This window comes from Halichoerus grypus, chromosome 4 (assembly GCF_964656455.1).
Source record: "Halichoerus grypus chromosome 4, mHalGry1.hap1.1, whole genome shotgun sequence".
Taxonomy (NCBI): Eukaryota; Metazoa; Chordata; class Mammalia; order Carnivora; family Phocidae; genus Halichoerus; species Halichoerus grypus.
In genome coordinates this window covers 180,244,845-180,272,626 of record NC_135715.1, presented here as the reverse complement: position 1 = coordinate 180,272,626, position 27,782 = coordinate 180,244,845, and the positions used below count along the sequence as shown (strand labels likewise).

The following is a 27,782-nucleotide window of genomic DNA, read 5'->3' as shown; positions in this document are numbered from 1 at the left end:
CCCTTCAAATTCCAGCTCTTCACCTGGGTAACCTTTTTGTAGCTTTTCTTCTGTAATAATGCTGGATATACCTGATCTGCGGGCCCCCTTTGGTACTGGTACCCCCTCTGGAGCAGGGTCCCTTCCTGTTTGCCTTTGCTGATGCAGAAACTAATGGTGGTTATTAGGGTGTGAGATTAACAATGTTACTCACACACAAACTGACCCCAATTCCAAATTTTCTGTATTCTGTTAACAGTTTGTAAAATAAGGGTTAAATCTTTTTATCCCCCGCTTAATGTGTTTTTGGTTTATATGCAACCTTACCTTTTAAAAAGTCCATTTTAATCTTCATAAAGGTTGAATTTTCATCTCATTCCTACCTTTTATTATGTATATTTGAACAAATACTTGTTCACTCTTCATGTATCAGAGTAGAAGGACAGTTCTCTGAGGCAGCATTAGGGGAAGAATTATTTGTTCATAGAGTGATCTGAATAATTAGGAGAAGGCAGCAAATTTATCTAAAGCATTTATTTTATGTCTTATAGTCCTATGTCTGTGTGTGTGTGTGCATAATCACTCAAAAATAAATATAACAGTATGTCTGACCAGCAGATCTTCTGGGGCACCTCTTAGAACTCTCATGTCCTGTGATAGAGGTTAATTGTTGTGAATGTATTTAATACCACTGAATTTTACACTTAAAAATTACTGAGATGGTAAAATTTACATTATGTAAAAATGATGTGTCATTTCTGCTTAAGTCATTGGCCAAAGCTGATCCATGACCAACCACATCTAACTTCAACAGTAAAAATCAAACTAAATATAACAAAATTAATAGCAGCTATTTTCTGCTAAGTAAAATTTATTGTTATTGATTTGTCAGGATAATGTTTTGAAGTATGCAAATAAAGCAGTTTTATCGTTTATGACACATTGTGCTAGTTGATCACATTTTTATTTTGAAAGGCTGGTGTAAGTATAAATATAACATAAATACTTGAGATATTTTAAAGTGTATATAGATCAGTAATTTTAGGACACACGTCTTCTTTTGTAACTTTTAAAAATTTAAGTGGTCAGTTTTTCATTCATCTAACAGATATACCAAGTACATTTTTGCATTCCAAAATTAGGGTGACTTTGTTAACATGTAACTTGACTTTATAATAGAAGGGTATACAGAAGTTGACTTAAGTCCTTAAGAATAATTAATTGCTAGATATTCTGATGTTCAGAATATATTTTTTTTCATGTAGTACAGTTTCTCAGGTATTGTCATTAATTTAATTGCTACTCAAAATTCAGTGGTTCACTGAAAGGATATGAAGATTGGTGAGGAATTTTATAAATAGGCATATTTTCAGTTTGTAGGGTTTTTTTTAGTGTTAGCTGTCATGGGAATTTGCATCTGACAAGTGCCAGACTTAACGAGTTGGAATAAATGATTTAGTATCCACTTTACAAAAAGTATTTAACACAGTACTGTCTACGAACCTACATGAGTGTTTATCACTTTTGATATAGTCAACATATTTATGGGTGACGTATTTTGAAGTCAAGGAGCTTATTAGTCTCATGAACAAAAGATTATATATAATTATGTGGTATAGGCTAGTGGTTTTCATACTACACGTTTAGTACAACAGACATACTGTTTCATCACTAAAATCTCTTAACAGCTGTTTTTCCTCTAATATATAAGAAAAATTAGATACAGTTTTCTCAGTTTGAATTTATTCTCTCATTTGTGGGGAATAGTGTGTTTTGTGTATTTTTTTTTTTTTTTCAGTCTTTGGCACTTGCAACCACTTGTTTATACTCGTTTATACTAGTGCTAATATGCAATGACACTTTATTTACTGTTTATAATTCAAGTTTATAGATATCTATATACTCGACACACATATTAAATAATTTGTTTCTCACAAAACACCATGACTTCAGATTCTCCCCAACCTAAAAATGTTTAATCACTACTACAGGTGTTTGGAGCTAGAACATGTCTGGTTAGGCTGGAATTATGAGTTGAGCTAGACCATGGAGGATTGGGTGGGTTGGAATAATTAGAGAGGTTGGCAGTATAGTCCCCAAGTGTTCTAGGAACTTAGAGGACAAACTGCTTCTTCATGATAAAGCTAGAACCAGAGTCTGAATTCTGTTTTCTAGTCAGTAGTCATACCATTGGACAGATAGCATAGCAGGAAGTAGTAGTAGTAGTCAGGAACCTCTTACTGGAGAAGGTGGCAATATGCTTGTAGACTCTGGAGAGGAATTCCTGAAGCCTGAGTAGTCTTAGCAGGATTGCATTAGGAAGGCATTTCAGACTCAAGGCAACGTGATGTGCAGAGATAGGTATCCTGAAAAAGCTTACCATGGTGGTGGTGGATCATGGTTTTGGAGGGTAGGAGGAATGAAGTAAAGGGTCTTCTAGATGCAAGGTGCTGTTCTAGGTGTGGGAAGCACACATGGAAAAGACAAAATCCCTGCTGCTGTGGATCTTGCATTTTAGTGAGAGGAACAGTAAGTGAATAAATACGTAAAACAGGAGGCAGTGACAAGTACTGTGAGGAAAAATTAGTGTAGGGTGAAGAGTGGGTATAGAAGTTGTTGTTTGAAATAGGGTGGTCAAGAAAGACCTCTCTGGAAGTGAAACTTGGGCAGAAAAAATGAGGGCGTAAGCTGTGTGAAACGTGCAGAAGAAAGGGTAGAACACAGTTGCTGGACGCAGCTCCACGGTAGCCGGAGCATACTGAGGTAATAGTCTATGCTCAGTGAGTGTGACTGAGTGCCAGACACTGTTCTGAGTGTGTCGCTAGTGTTCATTTAGCCCTTACAACAGTTCTACGAAATGGATACTGTTTCACATGTAAGGAAACTGAGGCACAGACGTGAAATAATTTACCCAAGGTGACACAGCTCGTCAGGCAGCTGGAGTTGAGCCCAGTAGTTTGATTCCAACATCAACATTTTCAGCCATTCTACAAAGATGGGGAAGGGGAGGTGTAGTAGGAAATTTAGTTGGAGCAGTAGCCTGGGGCCAGTTCTCTGGGGCCCTGTAGTTCCTTATAAATATTTAGGATTTTATTTTGACTGTGATGTTAGGTTGTTGGAGGGTTGAGAAATGCCCAGGAGGTTGCTTTATGATTCTGGAGATCAGGAGATGGGTCTGGACTATACAACACATTTGTTAGTTATCTCTATTTAGGTTATATTATAGCTTAAAATGTTTCTACTGGCCTATAACCTATTTCTTTGATGTAAAATTGAAGATTCCACATCATTATTTTATTGAACAGATATGTGCATGTATACGTATGAGAGAGTGCATGTTGTGTGTGTGTGTGTGTGTGTGTGTGTGTGTGTAACAAACTTTAATGAACTCTTCTGTTAATAGGTGCGAGAAGATGTACTAAACTCATTGAATAACAACTTTCTTCAAACGCTAAATCAAGCTTGGAATGATCATCAAACAGCTATGGTGATGATTAGAGACATACTAATGTATATGGTAAGTAGAGCTTTTTTTGTTTTTCCTTTAAGAAGTTAGGCATTTCAAAACACAGTGTCTTTCTTCTTTCTGTCACGTTTAGTTGGATGGTACAGGTCAGTGTGGAAGGTGTTATTTTTTTTAAAAAATAAACAATATTTCCTTTGCAGGGACCAGCCTTAGCTTATATGAAATAGAATCTTAATTGTTCATATATTTAATGATTAAAATGGAAGACTGAAAGAGAAAGGTCTAATTTTTTTCTTGGTATACAGCACTTGTACTTCAAAATGGAAGATGTTGAAAAACCTTACTAACATCTCTTTTTGAGTAACAGTGGTTGAATGACAGCATGAGAGATGAAAACTTAGTATTCTCTTACAAGTTTTTAAGACCTAATGTTATATCTTCAGTGATGGGGATGTCATTTTATACAAATATGCTTGTAATAATTATACTCTAATAGCTGCTGTCTGTCTTAATAAATCTTTGCAGTATATATGTTATTCAGATACATTTCCATTTCTTACCTATTATTACTGTTTTTTGTTTTTGTCAGTCTAGAAAAATAAAAAATTCAGCAAGGCATTTTGGAAAACATTGACATGAGCTAAGCTGTTTAATAACTTTCAAGGAGATTAAACTGTCGACTTTTTTCTTACCTTTGTGTGATTATAGAATGAAGCTAGATTCATCAAGCTTAATTACTGTGTCAGTGCAAAATTAACAAGTCTAATAACTTTTCTTGTTACTTCAGTGTTTATATTTGGGAATTGGATGTAGGATTTTCTTCTAAGGTTTTACTCTCTGCTTTTCAAATTTTTATTTTCAGTTTCTTTAGTTTGATTTTAGCTATAATGGTGAGAGCATTTCCTAGTTTCTTTCACTTGATAGAATAAAGGAGTGGTTGGAAAAAATTTCCAGTGAGAGCAAACAGCTGTGGAGTTTTTTGTTCTGCTCAGAGAATGCCGTCAGGCCTATTACCCCTGGTTTTATAGGGCTTAGTGGCAAGGGGGTCAGGGAGAGGCTACTTCATTTTTCAGGGGTTGATAAAAAGTATAACAGTATTTAGCCTTTCTGAGCCTCATTTTCCTCTTCAGGATATAGATTCATTCTGTGCTGACATTTTGAGGTAAATGAGATAGCATGTGAAAACATAGAGTGCCTAGGATATAATTGTGAAATAAGTTAGCTTATACTGTTCTCCTTAAGTTCTGGATTTGATGAGTCTTTAAATTTTAACACTAACAAACACTAAGATAGAAAACCACTTGTAATTTCATGGTCCGTTACTCTACTGATAAAAGAAATTTTTAAAAATTATACATACACTCTTAACATAATTTTGTTTTAAAAATTTGTTTTATTTCAGTTCCTTTTGGGGGGTGCGGGTGGGGGAGAGGGTTCCCAAATGAAATGTCAAACCTTGAGTCCTGACTGTTATGTGACCATAGTCAAGAAACTAATTAGTTTATTCCTCAGCTTCCTCATTTATAAAATGAAGATAATATTGTGCTCATTGGGTAGGGTAGCCATGAGGCTTGAAGGTACCTTCAAGTACAGCACTTAATAGCACCTGGACCATAGTAATGTGCTCAGTAAAAATCCTTCATCACTAGGATTAGGGTTTCTTGTCCCTTCATCCTTTCATCAAACCCATCTGTTAGTACCACAGCCCTGGATAGACCCAGCAACTTACCTTTCCTGGGCCTCTGCTGGAGGAAACTCCACACAGGGTAGTCAGTGCCACTGTTTGTCCTTTGTCACAAGCCTCCAGTTGACCCTTCACACTGTACAGTAGTCTCATTTTCCCTCTACTAGTTTCTCTTCAAAGTTCCAGCTCTCCAGCCTCCTCACTCTTAAATGATCTTGCCTTCCACTTCTCAGAGGAAAGAGCAAGCGTGGGGGGTGGGGGGAACCTGTGTTCAGGTTCTTCCCACTATATCTACAGTTTTATCTGTATTTTCTCCCTTTTGTGTTTTTCCTTTTCCCGCCTGTTTTAATGGAGGCATTGTCTCCCCTTGTTAAAGGCCAGTTTTCCTCCTGTGCTAAGCTGGATCACATCCCTTTCCACCTTGTCAAAACCCTGAAGTATTTTCAGGTTCTACCTTTTTACTGAGTCTTACTCATCAGCATGAGACATGTTCAGGCCACTCACCTCCTCAAAATAAAATTCTACTAAATTTTCTGTTGGGCCCCTGCGCTGCCTCCCAGGGTCTCTCATTGCCATTCACAGGCACATGTCTCATAAGAAATGTTGACCCTTGGCTATCTCCCTTTTCTCTCATCTTTGATTCACTTTGAATATGTACCACTTAAGCTTCTTCCTCAGTTATGCTGTTCAGTCTTGCTCTTACGAGGATCACCATGTCTGCACATCTCTGAAGGCAGAGATCAGTGGGAATCCTCATGCTCCTTGATTTTTTTCCGCAGCATCGCGCACAGTTGACTACTCTTTTCTTCTCACATGCTGGGTCCTTGGTTTCAGTGACATAGCACTCCTTCGGTACGCCTCCTGCCTTTCCGACTGTTCCTTCTCAGCTACTCCTTCTCTGCCCTTTAAATAGAGGCATTCTTAGGGCTTAGTAACCTGGACTTCCATCTCCTGGTTCATCTCAGTTACTACCATAGCTTCAGTTAGTGCCTCTGTGCAGATGATTTCCAAATAGCATCTCCAGCCTCATTTTCTGAGATTCAGATTTGTTATATTCATTTGTCAGGTTGATGGCTGCCTTTGTTGTCTGAGAGGTACTTCAGACTTGGCATTTCCAAATGAACGCATAATTGATATCATACCATTTGTTCATGCCAGAAACCTGGGAATTACTCTTGTGTCTTCTCTTCTCCCAACATCATGTATTTCTAGAATCTGCGGTTTTTCCGTTTTTATAACTACCCAACTAGAAAGCACCTTCATTTCTCTCTTGGGAGTATTCAGTGACTAGTCTTCTAACATTCACTCTGCTCCTTGCTCTTCTCTTCCCCATATTGCTCCTAGAGGGATTATTTGAAAGCACGTGATCAAGTTACTGCCCTGCTGAAATTCTTCTCTCTCATCTTGAAATCTTCACATGTCTTCTGTGTGGAAATATTTCTAGAATGTTTCCTCTCTTTATGTGATTTGTTCCTACTTATCCTTTAAGTCTTAGCTTAAATTTCTGGTAAGCTTTCCCTGACCTGCCCTGTGTACTGCCTACTGCTTGCAATTGCTCTCATTGTACCCAGTGCTCTTCCTTTGTAGCATTTATCACAATCATTATTAACAAGTGTTTAGGGCCTTGTTTCCCCATTAGACCGAACTTTATGAGGAGAGGCCAGGGTCTTGTCACCACTATATCTGCAACACCTAGCACAGCTCCTTGCACAAACTAGGCACTCACGTGTGACTTGAATAAATAAATGCACACAGAATCTTTAATAGATCATAGATTACACTTTTACAAAATGCTTTTTAAAAATATGCTCTTGTTTGTCTGCCTTCAGCTCAGGTCATGATCTCAGTGTCCTGGGATCTAGCTGCATCTGGCTCCCTGCTCAGTGGGGAGTCTGCTTCTCCCTCTGCCCCTTCCTACCTTGTGCTGGCTTGCGCATGCCAGCACTTACTTTCTCAAATAAATAAATAAATAAATAATCTTTTTTAAAAATATGCTGTCGTTGGGGTGCCTGGGTGGCTCAGTCAGTTAAGCATCCGACTCTTGATTTCAGCTCAGGTCCTGATCTCAGGATCCTAGGATCCACCCACATAGGGCTCCCCGCTCAGCAGGGAGTTTGCTTGTCTCTCTGCGTCTCCCCCTGCTTGTGCTCGCTCTTTCTCAAATAATAAAATCTTTAAAAAATACATGCTGTTGAGGATTTGGAGAGAAATTAAAGTGTTGTTGATATCTTCACATTCCACAAGATAGAATCCTTTTATTTTCATAGTCTTCATTCTCTTTATTTTGCCTTTTTATGCTTAGTATTCTGGGCTTAAGTAAGTCCTTTTTAAAATTAAGGTAAAATTTTATACATTGAAATGTGCAGAACTGGAGTTAGAAAATTATTTTGACAAACATATGCATTTATGTAACTAATACTTTGGTCAAGAAATATAAATGCTTTTAATTGGCAGAAATCTAAAGACTTTTTCCTATTTATGTCTACATTTTCTTTGAAGAGTTTTACCCTCATTGCAGACTTCTCAGATGACATAACCTGCCAGATAGGGCATATATCTGTACAAGCAGTATGTTGTACCGTCATGGATCCTAGACATTGATCTTCTGACAATGAATACCGGCTGTAACTGTTGGGATTTTAGATCTCAGGCTCAGAGAGAGAAGAGAGAAGATGCTTCACTGTCTACCCACCTTCCACCTACTCCGTTTGCTGACTTTTGACAAGAAGGTGTCTGTTTACAAATGTCATGCATCAGCCTTGGTGTATAGATACTGTGGGACACAGTGACTCTTGAAAATGAAACTGGAATCATTGGTTATACGGAGGCAGCCACTGGTCACACTTTGTTCCACATAACTTTGTTGTGTGACATGTTCAGTGTTTCAAAAAGAAAAGTGTGCATGTCTCCAGACAGAACATGTCACTTCTAGTTTCTGCCACTCCACCCCTTCCTAATGTTTGACACTTGCATGTTGAACCTCTAAGATTGGTTTGGGACTACTTAGTAAAAGTTTCATTTTCAGTTTTAATTGTTCAAAAGATTAATGATTGGGGAAAGATTTGAACATTTTACAAGAAAATTTGTCCTGGTTCTATAATAGCTTTAATTGTCAATATAACTCATAAGTATATGTTACTATTCAGTTAATTTTTCTTTTTAAACTATGAAAATGAATATAATATGAAGGGAAATTAAGTTTATAGATGGTATTCTATAGGCTACTTTTGAGCAATTAGAATTAATGGCAAAGGAAATAGAAAAACATTTTCTAGTGTGATATATAGGGTTACTGGAAGGTTAGTAGAGAAATTTTCTGCATAAAACTATGGTGACTTTATTTTCATGTTTTTACTTGACTTTGTCCATATTTCTAGTCATTTTCACAAATAGCAGAGCTATAGTGGTATTGCAGGTTTTCCTTAAAGGTTGGAGGCTGTCAATTCATAGGCACAGGGTGAGAGTTAACCCAGGAAGGGGAGGGTCGCTGCTTCTTTGAGCTATGTATTTGGAAAGTCATTGAGGATGAGTAAAGAGGTCAAGCAGGATGTAGCAATAACTTTGTGAAGAGGAGAGAAGCTGAGGAACTTTTGATGCTCTTGGTCTCCTTTGTAAAGTAGAAGGTGGGGCCACTGGTTTAGGGTGACTGAAGTATGCGAGGTGTTGAAGAACGTGGTAGGCTGAATAATGATCCCCCAGACATGCCCATGACTAGTGTCTGGAACCTAGGGATTGTTACTTTGTAAGGCAAAAGGAACTTCGCAGGTGTGATTAGGTTAAGGATTTTGAGATGAGGAGATTGTCCTAGGTGGACTGTGGGCCCAGTGGAATCACAGGGTCATTACAAAAGGAAGGTCAGTAGGAGATGGAGGTGATGTGTTGTCGACAGAAGCAAAGATTGGAGTGATAGGCTTTGAAGATGGAGGAGGGGCTGCAAATAAGGAATACAGGTAGCCACTAAAAGCTGAAAAAAAGGCAAGGAAGTGGGCTCTCCCCTCAGATCCTCTAAAAGGCATCAGCCCTGCTGACATCTTTACTTTAGTCCAGGGAAACTGATTTTAGTCTTCTGACCTCTGGAGCTGTGAAAAAGTAGTAAGCTACTAAATTTGTGGTCACGTATTCAGCAACAAGAGGACTCTAACGCAAGGAAAAAGTTGGGAGTATCCCCTGTGCTGGGGTCAGCTCTCTGTAAATAAAGGGATCATCTGTAGTTGTGAGGGGATAATTTAGGTGAGTTGGCGCAACATTACGTAGTAGAGGTGATCAGCAGAGTTTGTACTTTTTCCAGGTGTACTTGGCAGTCTTAGACAAGAATGTTCAGATAGAATTAGCCTTATTGGGTAAAGGGGAGAATTCTAAGGGAGTAGCATTACTGAAGTGGTTGGTTGTGGGTCTGTGCTCTTTAGTAAGTAGGCATCTGAGTCATAAGATCCCAGGAAATAGAGGTTTTAGGGATTAGGGATCAGTAGACCTGGAGACCTGGTGAGAGTGAGGAGCAGGTTCCTTTCAGTGTAACAAAGTAGGAAATGTAGGAGGAAAAAGAAGATCTCTAGTGCCAGAGATATTTGGTGTCTTCTAATGATGAGGTTCAAGGTTTGCCCATATCAACATGGCGGTGAAGGGAATCCTCATAAAGATGCGGGTGAATATTTAGGCACCTGTAAATACTGTGTCAGATTGGTCATTCTTGTCAGTGTTGGAGTTACCAATGGTAATAGGTGGCAGGAAGCAGAGTTGAGAGAAATAAGCTATTTGCTGAAGCTACCAAGGATTTGTGTGTTTTGGGAACTCAGAAGATAGGGTGAGAACATTGAGATGCTAAAATTCTTGTCCATGTTTTTGCCTGTAGGTTTTGAGGCTTTAAGTTCAAAAAATGTTTCTTCTTTACAGCATTCTAGATTGCACATTTAGAGAAATTTGGAAATAGCTTTATTCTGGAAGAGCACAGATAGGTTGCTTAAGAGTCTTTTTGGCACCTTCTCTGCTTTTAAAATGTCATCTTAAGTACAAAATAATAGAAAATAGGATCCAGTGGCTTTGAGATTATTAAGCTTCACACCTGTTCAATATTTTTCCTGACTCTGGAAACACACGCTTTCCCCATCTGTGCTGTAGTTTTTGCATTTGTGACTGACAATATAAATACCTTGGCATCTTTTTGTGGTTAGATCCCAAGCCAAGTACTAGACCTTTATGTAAAAAACAAACCAGGGCATCGTCATAAATACTGTAAAGGTCAGAGAGTGTTATGCTTGATAATTAGGATTTCTAACTTGCCTTCCATCTCAGTTACTGTTTCTAACAAATTGATAGACCCATAAACCCCTTGATTACCATGCCCTATGAACTGGTTTTGTGTGTTTGCAGTGATGATGTAGCAGTCCGTGAGGTTGACTTTAGGGAGGCAAGTATTTATTCAGCATGAAATAGGCCCTGTGGTGTAGTCAGAAATAGAGCACATATTTCTTGAGGTAATAAAGGAAATGAAACTTTTGTTCATAAAGGGGACTGTCCCATATTGTATGTATGTGTACAAATTTCTTATGTGTACAGATTTCCTGTGTGTGTGTGTGTGTGTGTGTGTGTTTCCTATAGGAAATTGGGAGTAGTGGAGAAAAAATATTTAATGATGAATTGAGAGACACTTGGCTTTAGTTCCTACGTTGTCATTAATTTGCTTAAGTTACTTCTCTAGGTAAAACTCTTGTTTCCTTATTTATAAGGAAAATAGATTTATTGGATAAGAGTTCTGGTTTTTATCTTTTTGGGGTTTTAGACCCTTGGAAGAATGGTCAAAATTCATGGATCCTCTACTAAAAGTAGACATCTATGCATCTACATACCACATCGTATACTCTTATATGCAATTTCAAGTGGTTTATGGGTTCCCTGAGGCCTGTCTATGGGATCTGGTTGAGGATGTGTTGGTTAGATCATTTTAAATTTTCAAGATCTTTCAACTCTGAAGTTTCACACCATTTTAAAACTTAAAGTGAACAGTTACTTGTGTTGTTTGTAATGAAGGAAAAAACAAGAAGTGAGGGTAGATTAGTATTAAGTTGATGACAGTTTCTTTAAGAACTCTAAAGTGGGTTGAAAGAGCCTCAGTTGTCTAGGAGTCTACCCAATACTATTCCTTGTAATAGCACAAAATACTTTCAAAGCCCTTAGTGCGTGGTGGCACTGTTTTAAGCATTTTTAAGTATATTTCATTTAATCCTTAAAATACCTTTTTATTGTTGTTATTTTTAAGCAGTAGTTTGGGAAAGCAATAATTTTTATTTTTTTATTACTAGAATTTGTATACTTAAATTTCTTTAAAAAAATAAAAATACTTTTCTGAATGCATAACAGATACTGTTTATTACATGGCTATGTATCTGTGCTAAATGTTTTAAATACCTTACCTTTCAGGTGAGTATTGTACTCTCCATTTCACAAATGGATAAATCGAGGTTAGAGAGATTAGCTAACGTGCCAAGATCACACAGTTACTGTATTACTGGAATAGTGAATCCAAATCTTTTTTGAATTCAAAGCCCATGGTCTTCACCACTTAGCCTGTACTACCTCAGTGCGGAAGAATTATGTGTATTGACTCTGCTTAACAATTTATGATAACTTTTTTAAAGATTTTATTTATTTATTTTAGAGAGAGAGCATGCATGCGCACGCAGGGGGAGGAGCAGAGGGAGAGGGAGATAATCTCTAGCAGACTCTGCACTTAGTGCAGAGCCCGAGGCGGGGCTCGATCCCACAACTGTGAGATCATGACCTGAGCCGGAACCAAGAGTCGGACGCTTAATCGACTGAGCCACCCAGGCGCCCCCAGAATTTATGGTAATTTACGGTAATTTACCCAGAGTTGAGCTAACATTCATTCACCTTTGTGCTTATGAGGATAAAATCATTCATTCAGCAAGTATACAATGAGTGTATTATGTATCAAGCATTGCTCTGAACAACTGTGATTTCTTTTTAGAAGTTCTGTCATTGGGCAGTTTTATGATGTAGACATCTGTTTGGGCAGATAATCTTGGTTCCCCAAGCGGAATTGAAGAATTGACTTTTTCCATGGTCCAAGTGTAAGCTATTGAAGCATGTTAGAATAGTATTCTGGTTTCTTTTCTTATTTTGTTTGAATCTGATATTAAAATTCTCCTTGAAGAGTGACTTGGTAAGACTTTAGTTTCCTAATTGTCGTCAGCAGTTACTTAACACCATCATTACTGGAATATTCAGAAAATCACCAAAAATATTACATGCCTTAGTGTTTATTCTATCCAGTTGATAGTAGTCTAGCCCTACGGTAATTTGAAAGTCCTCTTCTAATTTTTTTTGAGATTTTTGTTGATATGTAACGTAAATAAAAGTGGAAAAGTCTTTTTTGTACATTTTTTAAAATGTGGGTTTTATAGGATTTTTGTTTGTTTTTTAGTGATTTGTGGGAGATTTTTATATATCCTGGGTAAAAGTTCTTTGTAGATAAATGTTTTTATTGTTTGTCTGTTTTTTTAAGTAGGCTCCACGCCCAGCGTGGAGCCCAGTGTGGGGCTTAAACTCGCAACCCAAGATCAAGACCTGAGCTGAGATCAAGAGTCGGATGCTTAACCGACTGAGCCACCCAGGTGCCCCTGTAGATGTATTTTATATAGTTTAAGAGATACTGTCTTCCATTCTGGGCTTGCCTTTTCTCTTTCTTTTAATGGTGTCTCTGAAGAGAAGCTTTAAATTTCAGTTAATTACGGTTTTTCAATCTGCAGTTGTTGAATAAAGTGTTGTATACATATCTGTTTGGTCAGATTTGTTAACCATATTCAAATTGTCCACGTCTTTACTAAGTATTTTTGTTTGCTTGTCCTGTCAGCTCCCGAGAAATGTTAAAATCTTTAGAATTGATTGTGGATTTGTCTTTTTCCCCTTTTAGTTAATATATTTTGAGGTTTTTGTTATAAAATGAATATAAATTTAGGGCTATTTGATTTTCCTATTGAATTGACTCTTATTTTTATGAAATATCCTTCTTTATTTCCTATACTTCTTGCCTTAAAGTCTGCTTTGTGTAGTATTACTATATGAGTTTTCTTTTGGTTAGTGTTTGTATGGCAGATTTCTCCCCATCCTTTCCTTCCCACCTTTTTGTGTCCTTATCATTTGTAAACACCATACAGTAATAGGCTTTTTAACCCCATCTGATAATCTTTGTTTTAAGTTGAAGCATATGGCTTATTTGTGTTTAATATAATTATTAATACACTTGGGTTTAAGTTTGCCATCATACTGGATTTTTTTTTTCTGTTTGTCTCACCTGTTCTTTATTGATTTTTCCCAGCTTCCTTGCCTTTTTTTTAGGTGAATGGAGTATGTTTTATTATCCATTTCTCCTTCCCTGTTAGCTGTTACTTATATTTATATATTCTTTTATTATTATTTTAGTGGTTACCTTAGAGATTACAACACAGATCCTTGACTTACAGTTTACCTTATCTGTGTGTATATTTTAAACCACTTCCTGGGTCGGAGTCTTAGAATACTTTGACTTCCTGGAGTTTTTTCCCCCTTGGCTTTTAGGTATTTGGTCCTGGGTGTCTGTTTTGGTGTGGGGGACAAACCTGCAAATTTTGTCAACATTGCATATGAAAAATTGGGGAGACCCTGGACGGTATCTTCCTTCAAAGGAAATGTAATTTTCTTCTGGCAGGCAGGCACTATATGGGCAAATCATCGTGATCTAGTTGAAGCTGGCTTTTAGATTCTGTTAAGGTTGGTCTGTTTTGAGTTTGCCTTTATTTCTGGGGCATATTTTTACTCGTCTGGGGTCTAGAAGCCTGAGGTGTTTACCAGTTTGCTTTCCATGTTACTGTGCCTTGAATTCCATCTCTTGTCTCTTCACCACTCTAAGTCTACCAGCGGTCTCTGTTCAGCTCTTTAGCCTCCCAGTGCTGCTTTGTCTTTGGTGTTTGGTGTCTTGTCCATGCTTAGGTGGTGTGTCAATTTCATCTTGATGAAAATTGCTTGCAGAAGTCCTGGTTCTTCTTTGCATTGCTTTCTTTTCAGACTTCGGCTTCGTAAGTCCTAGCTGCTTGATAGCCAGCCTGCCTGTGGCTTTCTGTTTAGCCTCTCATTTCCAGTCCTCCAAATAAAACAAATGACCCAAGGGAACGAGTGAGGTTGAATGTTGGTCTCTTTTCGTGTACTTCCTTGCCTTTTCTCCAGAATCTTGGCCCCACAAGGCCAGGTTGCCTTTGTTGCTCTTTGATGCTTTTAAAAACAGTTGGTGTTTGTTTGCTTAAATTGTTGTAAAATGCACTTAACATACAATTTATTATCTTAACCAATTTTAAGTGTACAGTTCAGTGAGAAGTACATTCATACTATTGTGCAACCATCACCTCCATCCACCTCCAGAACTTTTCATCTTGTAAAACTCAAACTTTGTACCCATTAAACAGTCACTTCCCATTCCACTCTCCCTTGAGCCCGTGGTCACCATCATTGTATTTTCTATTTATATGAACTTGGCTATTCCAGATACCTCATATAAATGGAATCACAGAGTATTTGTCCTTCTGTGACTCAGGGTTCATCCATGTTGTAGCATGTGTCAGAATTCCCTTCCTTTTTAAGGCCGAATAATAATTCTGTTGTATGTGTGTACCTCATTTTGCTTATCCATTCATCTGTTAGTGAACACCTGGGTTGTTTCCACCTTTTGGCTATTTTGAATAATGCTGCTGTGAACATGGGTATACAAATGTTTCATTAAGACCCTGTTTTCAGTTATTTTGAATATATACCCGGATGGTGGAATTGCTAGATCATATGGCAGTTCCATTCTTAATTTTTGAGTAACCACCATGCTGTTTTCCGTAGTAACGACACCATTTTGCATTTCCACCAGCAGTGCTCAAGAGTTCCAATTTCTTTATACCCTTGCCAGCACTTGTTATTTTCTGTTCTTGTTTTGTTTTCTGATAGTAGCTATTTTGATGGGTGTGAGGAGGTGTAGCTTTTTATTTTCATCCAGCTTTTATAGTTGTTCTTGCCAGAGGAGTTGGTCTTATAAAAGCTATTCTTTCAGTATTTGAAGTGGAAGTAAGTGGAATAGCATTTTAAGGTAGGTGTTACTATGAAGATGAGGAAACAGACACAGATGTTAAAGGCACACCTAGGAAATGGCAGAGATGGGATTGAAATAACCTATCTGGCTCTTAAATCTGAGCTCTTCATCACTGAATTCTATTGCTTCTTTAATATAGGTCTTCGTTTCTAAAGTCTAATAATCTCATTGTTCCAAGATGTTGATTTCTTTTTTTTTCTTAAGATTTTATTTATTTATTTCAGAGAGAGAGATAACAAGAGAGAGCAAGAGCGATGGAAGGGGAGCAGGAGAGGGAGAAGCAGACTCCCCGCTGAGCAGGGAGCCCATCATGTGGCTCAATCCCAGGAACCCTGGGATCATGACCTGAGCCAAAGGCAGATGCTTAACTGACTGAGCCACCCAGGCGCCCCCAAGATCCTGATTTCTGTTACTTGATTATTCTTATGGTTATAATAGGGACTGTTTTCTAGTGTTGATGGGTTTTTTTCCCCTACCGTTAGATTCTTGAATTTCAGAATAGGGAACAGTGCTTTTATTTTAGAATTTGGTGCAATTTACACAGCTTTGGAGAAACACGACCAGGGTTTTGATTTGTCAGATATCATAGGATACAATTCTTAAAATAAGTGAAAGTTATTTTTAAGTAGTATTTCTTACAACTACATCGTTTTAAAAACTTTGACAGCCCTGAGAGATTTTGGACCCATTTTACAGTGGTGGAAACTATGACTTTGAGCTTTAGTCATAGATCTAAGTTTTCAAGTCATCTGTATTCTGTGCTTTTCCATGTACTTTACGCAGTAACATTGTTAAATCCAGAAATGTTAATCTGAGCAGTTTACTATTTCATCTCTTACTGGTGCCCTTTCCACAGTGTTGTCAGGCACTAAGTGCATTCTGGAAAATACTGGGACAGTTCTTTAAATTTTACTCTAATTAGATTTTTATTTATTTATTTTTTTATTATGCAGTAGAAACTTTTTGTTACTTTTCCCAAGTGTTGGGTTTTTAAATTTTTCTATAGAATCTTCATAGTGTTAAGCCTTCTTAACTTGTATTTATTTCATGGCTTGAAAGTGAACCTGTTTGAAAACACTTAACAGTTATTACTTGCTGACAGAAGACTGCCTAGTGATTAAGCTTGGGAAAGCAGGTTCAAACATGTTCTAACAGACAGTAGCTATTTGTTACAGGGTTATTTGGTTAGTGTTTTGTTTGTTTTTTAAATGAGCTAAACTTTTCAGGGTTTATCTCTGGTTTATGAGCAGGACAAATATTTACTATTTGTAAAGATTTTTACCCCTGTTTACATTCTTCATCTCCTCCTATCCTCTTTTTTAAAGAAAAACAAAAAACAAAAAAACCTGTTGGTTAAAAAATTTTCTGAACTATTTCTTGCAAGTAAATTAAGTAGTGAGAGTTAATGTTATTTTTTGAACTTCATGATCATGTTTTTGTTTTATTTTGATTGTTTTATTCCATTTCTGAGTAATGATCTTTCACTCACAAAGTCACTCCTTGACTTTGCACAGGTTTAGCTTTCGTAAGCTCTGTATGTCCACATAGCATGTCTTGATACTTCTAAGAATACTCTTGCATGCAGAGTTTGATCTCATAGTTAAAATGTTTAGCATCTTGGTAAAGAAAGCCATCAGTGAAGGGGGGAAAGGCAGATATTTCCCAAGATGGTGGGAGTAGTAATATCTGTGGCCTTGTACGGCCAAGCACCTCGTAGACAGATGTCTTCTTGTCTACTGGTAATGTGAAGAGCCCTAGGTCACAAGTAGGCATTTGCTGAAGGAGATTTATCTGGAGATCTGTTGATTGGGGTCTCCTTTTTTTTTGTGGCAGAGGAAGAAAGACCCCAGTCTCTCTCTACCTCAATTCCTAGAGGCCTGCCTGCCCTAGGTGATGCTTTTAAACAGGTGGTACTTTATAATTTCTTATCTAGCTTTTATAGTTGTTCTTGGCAGGGAAGCTAGCCTTACAAAAGTATTCTTTCAAGACTAGAGGTGGAAATAAGTGGGATAGCATTGTGAGGGAGGGTGTTGGGTTGCAGTTGAAGTCAGATGCAAAAGCAGTCCGGTTTTTCCCCAGGTTTGTGAGAACAGGGCCAACGAGATGGTCCCATCATTAGTTACTCCTCCTCACCCCTGGGTTCATCTAGCTTTTGAAGAGCTTGGCTTGCTTGTTGTAGGTTTGCTTGGCCTAGGAATTCAGCAACCCCTGAGAAAGAACCATAAATAGCAGTTGAAAATATAGTTTATCTCTGTAGCGATGAAACTCCTATCCCTTTAGTAAATCTAATGTTTGACTCAGACATTAAGCCTTCAAACATGTTTTTTAGAACGTTTTATATTTAAAATGCTGTATTTTGTCTTAAAAAGGCGAATAGAAGCAGACACCAACTTTTTGTCTGTGCTTTAGCTTTCTTCGGTAGATAAATGACTAATGTTGGACTCATACACACTATATTTTGGTCAAAAAGCCTGAGATTAAAATACTGCTTTTTGGTTATTCTTTAATATTTTTTCTCTCTTTTGGGATGAGTTCATCTTGTCCTTACTTTGAGGTTGTATTCTTTAGCTAGCTAGAGGTTAACTAGAGGTGGGATTTTAGATCTTTTTAAATTAAATATTCACATAGAAACATAAATAAAAGTCGTACAGTAATTCAGATAATTAGAACTACGTTAATATTATATTACATAAATTCAGCCACTTATTTTTTTTAAGATTTTATTATTTTTTAAGTAATCTGTACACCCAACGTGGGGCTCAAACCTATAACCCCAAGATCAGGGGTTCACCAACTGAGCCAGCCAGGCGCCCCCAGCCACTTATTTTTTAACAAAGAGATTCCTGTTGGAATCTATTAGGAAAATGCTCAGGCTGAATTCCTTCTGATAGTGCCAGTAGGCAGGAAACAGAAGATTCAGCATGTTTATTTAGCAAATATTTTAATATATATCATGTGCAGATTACAAGTTTATTGTGAATGTGTTCGTGCATTTTTGTTTAACATGTGTACATACAAACACTTGAGTATATGCACGTATATCTCTTATTTTGCTTGATGGTAGTAAATCATACATATCTAACATTTAATATAAATAACTAGTATTACTAGTTTAAATAGCCACACTCAAATTTTGTCGGTTTTCTCTTGTCCATTTATTAGCGCTCTCTTACCTGTAATCAAATTTGAGGGATAACAGGTTTTCTTAATATTGTATGTCATTTAATTGCATTCATTATACACACCTTGCAAGTCTCACATTAAAAGACAAAGGTTTAGGTCTTACACTACAACATCTGTATGTAGTTCTTTTGTCTCCAGTAATCTTCCACGGACGTGAATGTTCTGTGCCCTACTCAAAGACACTAACCACGTGTTTCCATCCTACCTGGCTTCCTTTACTAAAGCATTGTTTCTCCCCATACACAGTGTACCTGAACAATTCATCAGTTGCAACTGACCCTTTTTCTGCCTTTTTGCCAGAAGACTTGAGCTGGACAGCATTATCACCCCAAGGGTTATAGATTCACCCACATTTCTGTGCTTAGGATTGGGAAGAGGGAACCCCAGGCCAGGGAGACTGGTCACAAATAGAAAGGGAAGAAGTGATAGTGAAGTATATCTTGGTTCTTCATATATGTTAATATTTGATCAGAGAGTTAAGCTTCATAGGAAATCACTTACTAGAGTTTTAGAGATTATCTTTACCATCCCTTTGGGTTGCCCAGGACCAGAGAGGATAAATGACTTACTCAAAGTCACACAGCCAAATTAATGGTACAGCCAGAGCTCATTGGAAGAATTCCTAACTCCGCATCTAGTATTTTTGCATTCAAAAATCTGCTGTAACTGATACGTCCATTTTAGAAAATAGTTTAGCAATTTCCATATGATCCAATATCCACTTCTAGAAATCTGTCCCAAGAAAAATGAAAGCATATATCCACCAAAGGATTATACCCAAACGTTCATAGCAACATTGCTCATAGCGGATAAAAACTGGACACAGCCGCAAATATCCCATCAGCTGATGAACTAAATGTGGCATATCCATACAATGGAGTATTATTTGGCACTACAAAGGAATGAAACACTGATAAATGTTAACACCATTAATGAACCTCAGCAACTTTATGCTTGGTGAAAAATCAGACACGAAAGATTAGATAGGATTCAATTATATTAAATGACCAGAAAAGGAAATTTGTAGAAAGAGAAAGCAGGGGTGCTGGAAGTGGGATTGACTACAAATGGGCTCAAGGGATTTTTGGGGGTGATGGAAATAGTTCTAGAACTGAATTGTGGCCATGGTTAGACAACTGTAGAAATGTACTCTAAATTACTGAACTGTACTCTTAAAATGAGTGAATTTTATGGCATATAAATTATACTGCAGTAAAGCCAAAAAAGGGGGAACGTTAAAAAAATTTCACTCTAGAAAAAAAAAAATTTCACTCTAAAATTCATAATTTGCTCTGAAGATTACATTTTATGTGCCTTTGTTCTGTAATTCTTATAGGTAGTGCCCTTTTGCCAAAAACAATAAAATCTGACCTAATTCTTTTGACATCTTTCTTAATTAAGAACATTTGGTTTCTTAAGAAAGAGGTTAAACTAGCTAATGTCATATATACGTCATATATGATAGGTATCTGACCCCACACACCCTACAAGTCCCATAGGCATGTAGTAGAGTTGGAACTTGCAGTGCTTGCCAGAATTACCAATATTTTCTATGCTGTGAAACAGCCTGATGCAGAATTCTCTCAGTGCTGTTTCACTACTTTCAGTATCTCTTCTGTATTTTGCTCTTACCAGTTGCGCTTTGTGTTTACTGAGTCACTTGTATTTATTTTCAAGCATGTTTATGCCAGTTGTACTTGTTACTAATACATAATTTAATATCCTGTAAATCAATAAAATGGTGTTAAAAACGATAGAATTTGTTCTTTGGTAAACAAGATTGAATGTTTTAGAAAGACTTGACAGAGGCAACTCACTAAATATTGGTTCAAATTAGGTGTAGGTAATTTAAAAGAATGGAGCAGGGATTGTAAAAATCTAGAAGGACTTTTTTACATTCAGATTGCTTCACAAATGTCTCTAGTTTTCATGCTCCATCTTAATGAAACAAAGTAGAAAAGTTACTTTATTAGGTGGGAGTGTATGTAAGAAAGAAAACACTGAACTCCCGTCACAGGATTCATGTTCAAAGATAAAAGTCTTGATATCTCAATGAACATATATTAATGTTCTAAATTAAAATTTTTAAGATGCAAATATGTGTGTGTGTACATTTGTTTCTCTCTTTTACCACCTATGTTCAATTAAGCAGCCAGTTACTGGTTTGATCACTTAGGGAGAGAGTGATACTGTATATGGTACTATTCAAAACTGTAAACATCAAATTTATGAATAATTTATGCAACACAGTATTTTTATAATAAAAAAGATTATTGGTGCTTTTTAAATTTTTAGATTTATGTCAGCTTTTATTGAATGCATCTTGTTTCATGCTGAAAAGTAAGGCAGAGGCTCCTCAGTTGGTTGAGCATCTACCTTGGTTTCGGCTCAGGTAGTGATCTCAGGGTCATGAGATCAAGCTCTATTGGGCCCCACGCTCAGCGGGGAGTCTGCTTAAGATTCTCTCTCTCTCCTCTGCATCTTCTGTCTGTCGTGTCCCCGCCCCCGGTCAGGGGAGACACAGAATTTATATCTTGGGGTGGACGTGTGAAGCTTAAGAATTTACTGGAGAGAGAAAACACCAAATGGGGGATGACCCCAGTGCTGCTGGAGGGGCCAGGGGTGGGTCCTGGAATGGGAGGCCGCAACAGCTTCCTCACCGGCTTTGGCAGCCTGTGCTCGGGCCTGGGGCTGAGTCCAAGGCCGTGGAGCTTTCAGAGGCAAGGCCCAGACAAGGAGTGGATCCCCATCACCAAGCTGGGCTGCCGAATCAATGCCATGGAGATCAAGTCCCTAGACAAAATCTGTCTTCTCCCTGCCCATCACGGAATATGAGATTATTGACTTTTTTCCTGGGGGCATCCCTCAGGGATGAGGTTTTGAAGGTCATGCCTGTGCAAAAGCAGACCTGTGCTGGCCAGCGGACCAGGTTCAAGGCATTTGCTGCCATCGGACATTACAGTGGATACGTTGGTCTGGGTATTAAGTGCTACAGGAAGATAGCCACTGCTCTCCAGGGTCCATCACCCTGGCCCAAGCTTTCCAGTGTCCCCATGTGGCAAGGCTGCTGGCGGAACAAGATCGACAAGCCCCACGCTGTCCCATGCAAGGTGACCAGCCACTGTGGCTCTCTGCTGGGGCGCCTCATCCCTGCCCCCGGAGGCACTGGCACTGTCTCAGCCCCTGTGCTCAAGAAGCTACTAATGGTGGCCGGTATTGCCAACTGCTCCCCCTCAGCCAGGGGCCGCGCTGCCACCCTGGGCAGCTTCGCTTAGGCCACTTTTGATGCCATTTCCAAGACCTACAGCTGTCTCACCGCTGACCTCTGGAAAGACTGTGTTCACCAAGTCTCCCTATCAGGAACTCACCGATAATCTTGTAAAGACCCACACCAGAGTCTCACACGAGTCTCCGTGCGGAGGACCCAGGCTCCAGATGTGGCCACCACATAGTTTCATACAAAGGAAGAAAAGTGAAAGCCTATTTAAAAAAAAAAAAGTACCAGAGAGTGATCTGTGAAAATTTTGAACCTGCTGAAGTTGATGCACAATTTTAAAAATACGAGCTTGTGCCAAGATGATACAGAATGTAGAAATGTGAGCAGCGAAGATACTAATCAAAGAGCGGCTTTCCTTATAGCTATCAGGAGTGTGCCCTGGAGGAGCTGAATGGAGGAAGGTTGCAGGAGTGACGTCACATGAAGAGAATGCTACTCGTTGAGAATTTGGTCAGCAGTTTTTGGTCGGTGCCATTTCAGTTGCATCACTGATATGGTTGAGCTTCTGTTTATGTTCACCTGGTGGCTTTGCTTGGTGTTCCTTGTAATGACAGTGTTCCTTATGAAAGTTCCAGGATCACAGTGTGCAGTGGTTCTTAACTGGTTTGGGATCATAAATGCCTTTAAGAATCTAGTGAAAACTGTGGGCTCTGTTTCCATAGTACTTATGTACCAGCAAACACACAATAATTTTATAATTTTTGGAAGTTCAGAGACCCATCGAGGCCCAGAGAGATCCTGGTTAAGAACAGAAAGGAATTCTGTTGCTAATCCTTTTGTGAATTAAAAACTTAGTAGTTTTATTCCGGTGTATTTTGGTGTAAATGTGGATTTTCAAATGCACAAAATAGGACTTGTATAGCCAATAATTCTGGAATTTATGTGTTCTATAAAGTGAGACACACCTGTAACCAAGTTGGCAAGAACTTGAAAATAAGATGACTACAAGTAATCTGTTTGAAATGACGGTAACTAGAGGTGTTTTAATCATGTAATACTTAATGCTGCTGTATTATAGGCATTAGAGCCTTCTAGTATTTACCAGTAAGCAATCAGCTTAAGTTACATGGATCTGTATTTCATTTGGCTCTTAATTTTACTTCAAAGAATATGATCTTTAAGTACAGTATTTAAGAAAGTAAGAATCATGTTCAGGCATGGTATGGCTCTGGAAAGAAAGAAAGATGTGTCTACCTTGCTCTCTACCTTTCTCCTCTGCTTTCTGCTCACCTGCTTTTCCCTGGGCATGATGCTTGCTTCCCTTCCCCCCCCCCCTTTTTTTTCTTCAGGTTAAATGGGTGACCACCTATAGGCAATTGTTTGTAAATTGTACAGTTGTAAACTGTAAAGACTAACTTTTATATAATTTGGGAGGTGCTAGAAAATTCCATGGTGCTTAAAATAGTTCGAAGTGTTTTCTCACCTGAAAAATTAGCTGCTTCTAGAATTTTATTTCCTGTATTATTATAGCTCAAAATGATTATTTTTATGTTTGCAGGAGTTGTGCTCATGTTCCTATGATTTTGTTTTCATTGCAGGACCGTGTATATGTACAACAAAATAATGTGGAGAATGTCTACAATTTGGGATTAATTATTTTTCGAGATCAGGTTGTACGTTATGGGTGTATTAGGGATCATCTACGACAAACGCTATTGGACATGATTGCGAGAGAGCGGAAAGGAGAAGTTGTAGATCGGTATAATCATCTTTTTATATTTCAGTGGTTAATATCTTGAGAACCGATTTACTGTCCTAAATCTTATTACAATAAATAAAAGTTTTATTGTCCAGGACATTATGAAAATCATCAAAAACCTTTTCACAATTAACAAGTTACCTAGATTCTAACTTAAAAGCACACATCTCTTGTTAGAAGAGACCCTCCTGAGCTTTTATTTAATATGCTTTTAAAAAATAAATCAGCCATTAGTCTTCCCTTGGTTTTTCATGTATTTTTTATGCTGGCATTTTGTTCCTTTTTGGCTGTCTGATAACATTTTTTTGTTCTCTTTGTCTTTTTCTTTAAAAAGCTCTGGGCAAGCCTTCATTCTTAACACATTTGAAGAAAAGTGTTAAGCATAATGTACGATGACTAAGAACTCCTGTGCCCCTTCTGTTAGGTCACGTTGCCTCCCCTCCTTACGTGGCTGCAGTACCGTTTTTGTGACACTGCAGTTAGAGCGGCTTGAAGCGTGGAAGACCGCTTTCTCTCTGTGTTTGTACTCAGAGCAGCTATTAGAGGAAGACTTGTAAAGTTCTTTTTATTTCAGCTTTGGTGCTTGGGCAGGGTTGCCCCAAAGTGATTGGATAAAAAAAAAAAGAAAAATTACAGTGCCTCAGAGTAGCTGTGTGTTGTACCCATGTCAAGCAGCATAGCCTCCCTCTCTCCTTACTGCTTTCTGATAAATCGTCTTTTTATAGTCTGAGTGTCTAACTACACAGAAATATTTAGACATTTTAAGTGTATTTTCTTTCAAATTTTAAAGCTCAAACAGTCTGAAAACTTGAGATAAATAGGTGTATTATAGTCAAGATATACTTTCCGATTAAAATTACTCTAAATCCTTATGTTATAAATGAGTTGCTTATGGAAGCTGGGTCACTTTGATTTAAAAAAAAAAGTTCTTAAAGCTGCTTCTATTGCATTTTTTTTTACATGAATCTTTAATATAACATGCTCATCAAGTGGTTTAACTTCTTTTGACAGAGGCGCAATAAGAAATGCTTGCCAGATGTTAATGATTTTAGGTCTCGAAGGACGATCCGTCTATGAAGAAGATTTTGAGGCTCCTTTTTTGGAAATGTCTGCAGAATTTTTTCAGGTAATCAGTGAAGATAAAAATAAATGCTCTTTTAAGATATTATCAAAGTTTGATTTGAACATTTGGCCTTTTTCTACTGAGGCCCTTTGGGAAGGAGAGGACAAAAATACCCTTCAGACACCTACTCCCCATGCTCACATTCCAGGGAAGGAACCCATTGAAAAAAATTGAGTTTGGACTTACACACATGATTTTTTAAATTATATGTTATAAAACTTAGAAATAACCTTAATGTTTTATTATATTTACATGTTACAGATTATTTACCATAAATTCACAGGCAGTGCATCACTAATAAAGTCTCACTATTCAGGCTTTTGGTAAATACTAAGTTACTAGTGAAATAAGTATAGAAATATGCGTGATCTCATGGTACATATATATATATATATATACACACACATACATACATATATATATATATTTTAAAGACTATTGATGAGGAAGTTAGAGATCAGTAAGTATAATTGATACAATTTTGCAGCAGTATTAACAACCCAGAACCAACTAAATTGCTGAAAGTGAAGTTAAACTAGTACTAATTTGTAATGGAATTACAAAATGTAAGACAGTTTAATAAGATCATAATAACCAGGCATCCTCCTGAAAACCTCAATTATAGTAGGAGCTTTGTAGTGTTAAAACAGACTTAGCTGAGTACTAAAAGTTTTTACTCCAATAATAAGCTTTTAAAAAAATGAATACAAAGTTATAATAATTCTTAGTAATTCAGTAGGTCATTCATAAGAGCCACTGGATGTATATAAAGATGGAACTCGGGTTTTGGTGTCATTTACACATTAAGAAACAAAGAATGGACTTGCTGCCCCCCCCCCCCTTTTTTAATTAGTTTGTAGCCCATCAGGAAGACCTTTGTGGCCTGCACTGGTGAGCCTGGACCATGCTTTATGAACTATTAATTTTATAATGTAGGAGGCAGGCTGTATTTTCCAATAATGCAGCAACTAATGCTAGATATATTTGACAATATTTTTGACCTTTACATTTGTTTTAATTTCCTTCATTACATTGTAGACATACCAATAGAAGATTAATTGTCAAGATTCCAAAATGTGCTGCAGTGATACGTGTATGCATGTGCATATATACATAATACATACTGTTTTTAACAGTGAGTGGAGACATGGTCTCACCAAGAGTTTTGTTTGGTGTGTTAATGTCTGTTCTTAGAAACTTTATTATTTTCAAGGATTAAAAGTACTTTTTGTTAAGAAAGTGGGAAGTGTTATTAAATTTTATACATAGTTTGTATCAACATGTTTTGCAAATCTTTTATGTATTGTAAATCTTTTTGTAAATCTTTTATGTATTCGTTAATCCTGCTATCAAATAGGTTAAAATCATTTGGATTAACATTTATAATTTAGTGGAACTTCTGTAAAGCTAGTGATAGCAGACAAGATTAAGAGTTATTTAAAAACTCTGTTTCTCAAACTTCAGTGTGTGTACACACACATACTCCTTTGAGATTGGGAGTGGGGTGGCAGTTGAACTTTAGTAACTAGCAGTATGTCAGCAAAACTATGATAAACATGTTGAACCTTTCTAGGCATAATTATACATTAAAACAAATCAAAAAAGAATTTTCTACTCTGACTTGGGGTCAGATACTTCATTCTATACTTTTGACCTTTACAGGCATGTGCTTGCTTTTTCTGCTATTTGAAGTACATTGTCAAAGTTTGAAAAACACTGCTTAAGGATAATGTATTGATTTCTCTTATGTGATCAGTGCTTTAAAGGATATAATTCAGACTATGTAGGTCTGTATGATAAGAAGCTAAAAATGTTAATAGTGCTTATGATAATTTAGTTTGGCTTATGATAAACGTTACAGAAACACAAAGTTAAAAGGAGAAACATATTTTCCTTCCATGTTAAAAAAAAAAAAAAATCATGTTTTTTATTTGCAGATGGAAAGCCAGAAATTTTTAGCCGAAAACAGTGCTTCAGTATATATAAAGAAAGTAGAAGCTAGAATTAATGAAGAAATAGAACGGGTGATGCACTGCCTTGACAAATCAACTGAAGAGCCAATAGTGAAGGTGGTCGAGAGGGAGCTCATTTCCAAACACATGAAAACCATAGTAGAAATGGAAAATTCTGGGCTAGTACATATGTTGAAAAATGGAAAGACAGAAGGTAAGTGTCAGCAATTGAAATATAATTAAATCTTTATAATTCGGCCAGGTTCTTAGTAATTTTTTTTATTTTCTTATACTTAAAATAGATTATGAATATCAGTCTTAAAGTTGTGTATGTCATTAATTTATTAACTTATTACTTTGATAGGATTTAAGAGTAAAGCTTTACACTTTATTAATGAGGATTTTTGGTGGTGTTTCTTGTTAATTGAATGGCTCTTTTTTCCTGTCTTTCATCTTAGTCTCCTCACTTTTTATGTTTTTCTTAGCTCAGAAGTCCTAATATTGCTGTCCTTTTTGTAGACAAGAGAGTTGGACTCTCCATTGCCACATACCCTCTATGTGATTTTTTTGTGGTTCTTCTAAAATGTTACATTCCAATCATAAAATTTCTGTAGGCTTTCCTTTGGGAGTTAGTTGTGATAAGGGGGCTGAAAATGCAAAAATAGTGTCTTTCATGTGACATTTCAGATAAATTAAGTAGATTGGTTTTGGGAACTCTGAAGTTAACAGACTTCAGAGAAAGGAGAATTGCTTTATAAAAGTAAAAGTACACAGTTTTGAGATAACTGTAGCATTTATTCTTGTTGGCTACTTACCCTTTTTTTTCCTGAAAACAATATTTTGTGATTTCCCTATGAGAAATTATAAATAAAAGAGTAATAGTCATGTTGTCCTTGTTTTTAATTTCTGAAGTTTTACTTTAAAATTATGACTTTAGAAATCACTGATAAGCTATTAAAAAATAAACATGGTACTCTTGCTATTTTCCTGCTTCTTAGATGATATCTTAGCAGTATTTTGCTACTTACTTCTTTTTTTTTTTAAAGATTTTCATTTATTTATTTGACAGAAAGACAACAAGAGAGAGCACAAGCAGGGGGAGTAGGAGAGGGAGAAGAGAAGCAGGCTTCCCGCCGCCGAGCAGGGAGCCCAGTGTGGGGCTCGATCCCAGGACGCTGGGACCATGACCTGAGCCGAAGGCAGACGCTCAACGACTGAGCCACCCAGGCACCCTGCTACTTACTTCTTATAAAACAAACACATGTTGCCTGTTTAAGTTAAGAGCTTGCCAGGGAATGG

At 37.3% G+C, this 27,782-nt stretch overlaps 1 protein-coding gene and 1 pseudogene across 2 annotated transcripts in view; both read left to right on the top strand.

Annotated features, from left to right (window-relative positions):
• Positions 1-27,782, top strand: part of CUL3 (cullin 3) — a 91,951-nt gene that overhangs the window by 37,409 nt on the left and 26,760 nt on the right. For both annotated transcript variants that reach the window (XM_036098723.2, XM_036098724.2), the window contains exons 3-6: positions 3,383-3,496; positions 23,248-23,408; positions 24,420-24,534; positions 26,469-26,697. In XM_036098723.2, coding sequence (XP_035954616.2) covers positions 3,383-3,496; positions 23,248-23,408; positions 24,420-24,534; positions 26,469-26,697 — 619 coding nt within the window. The remainder of the gene's footprint in view (positions 1-3,382; positions 3,497-23,247; positions 23,409-24,419; positions 24,535-26,468; positions 26,698-27,782) is intronic.
• LOC144381661 (small ribosomal subunit protein uS5 pseudogene) lies at positions 11,459-22,987 on the top strand (annotated as a pseudogene).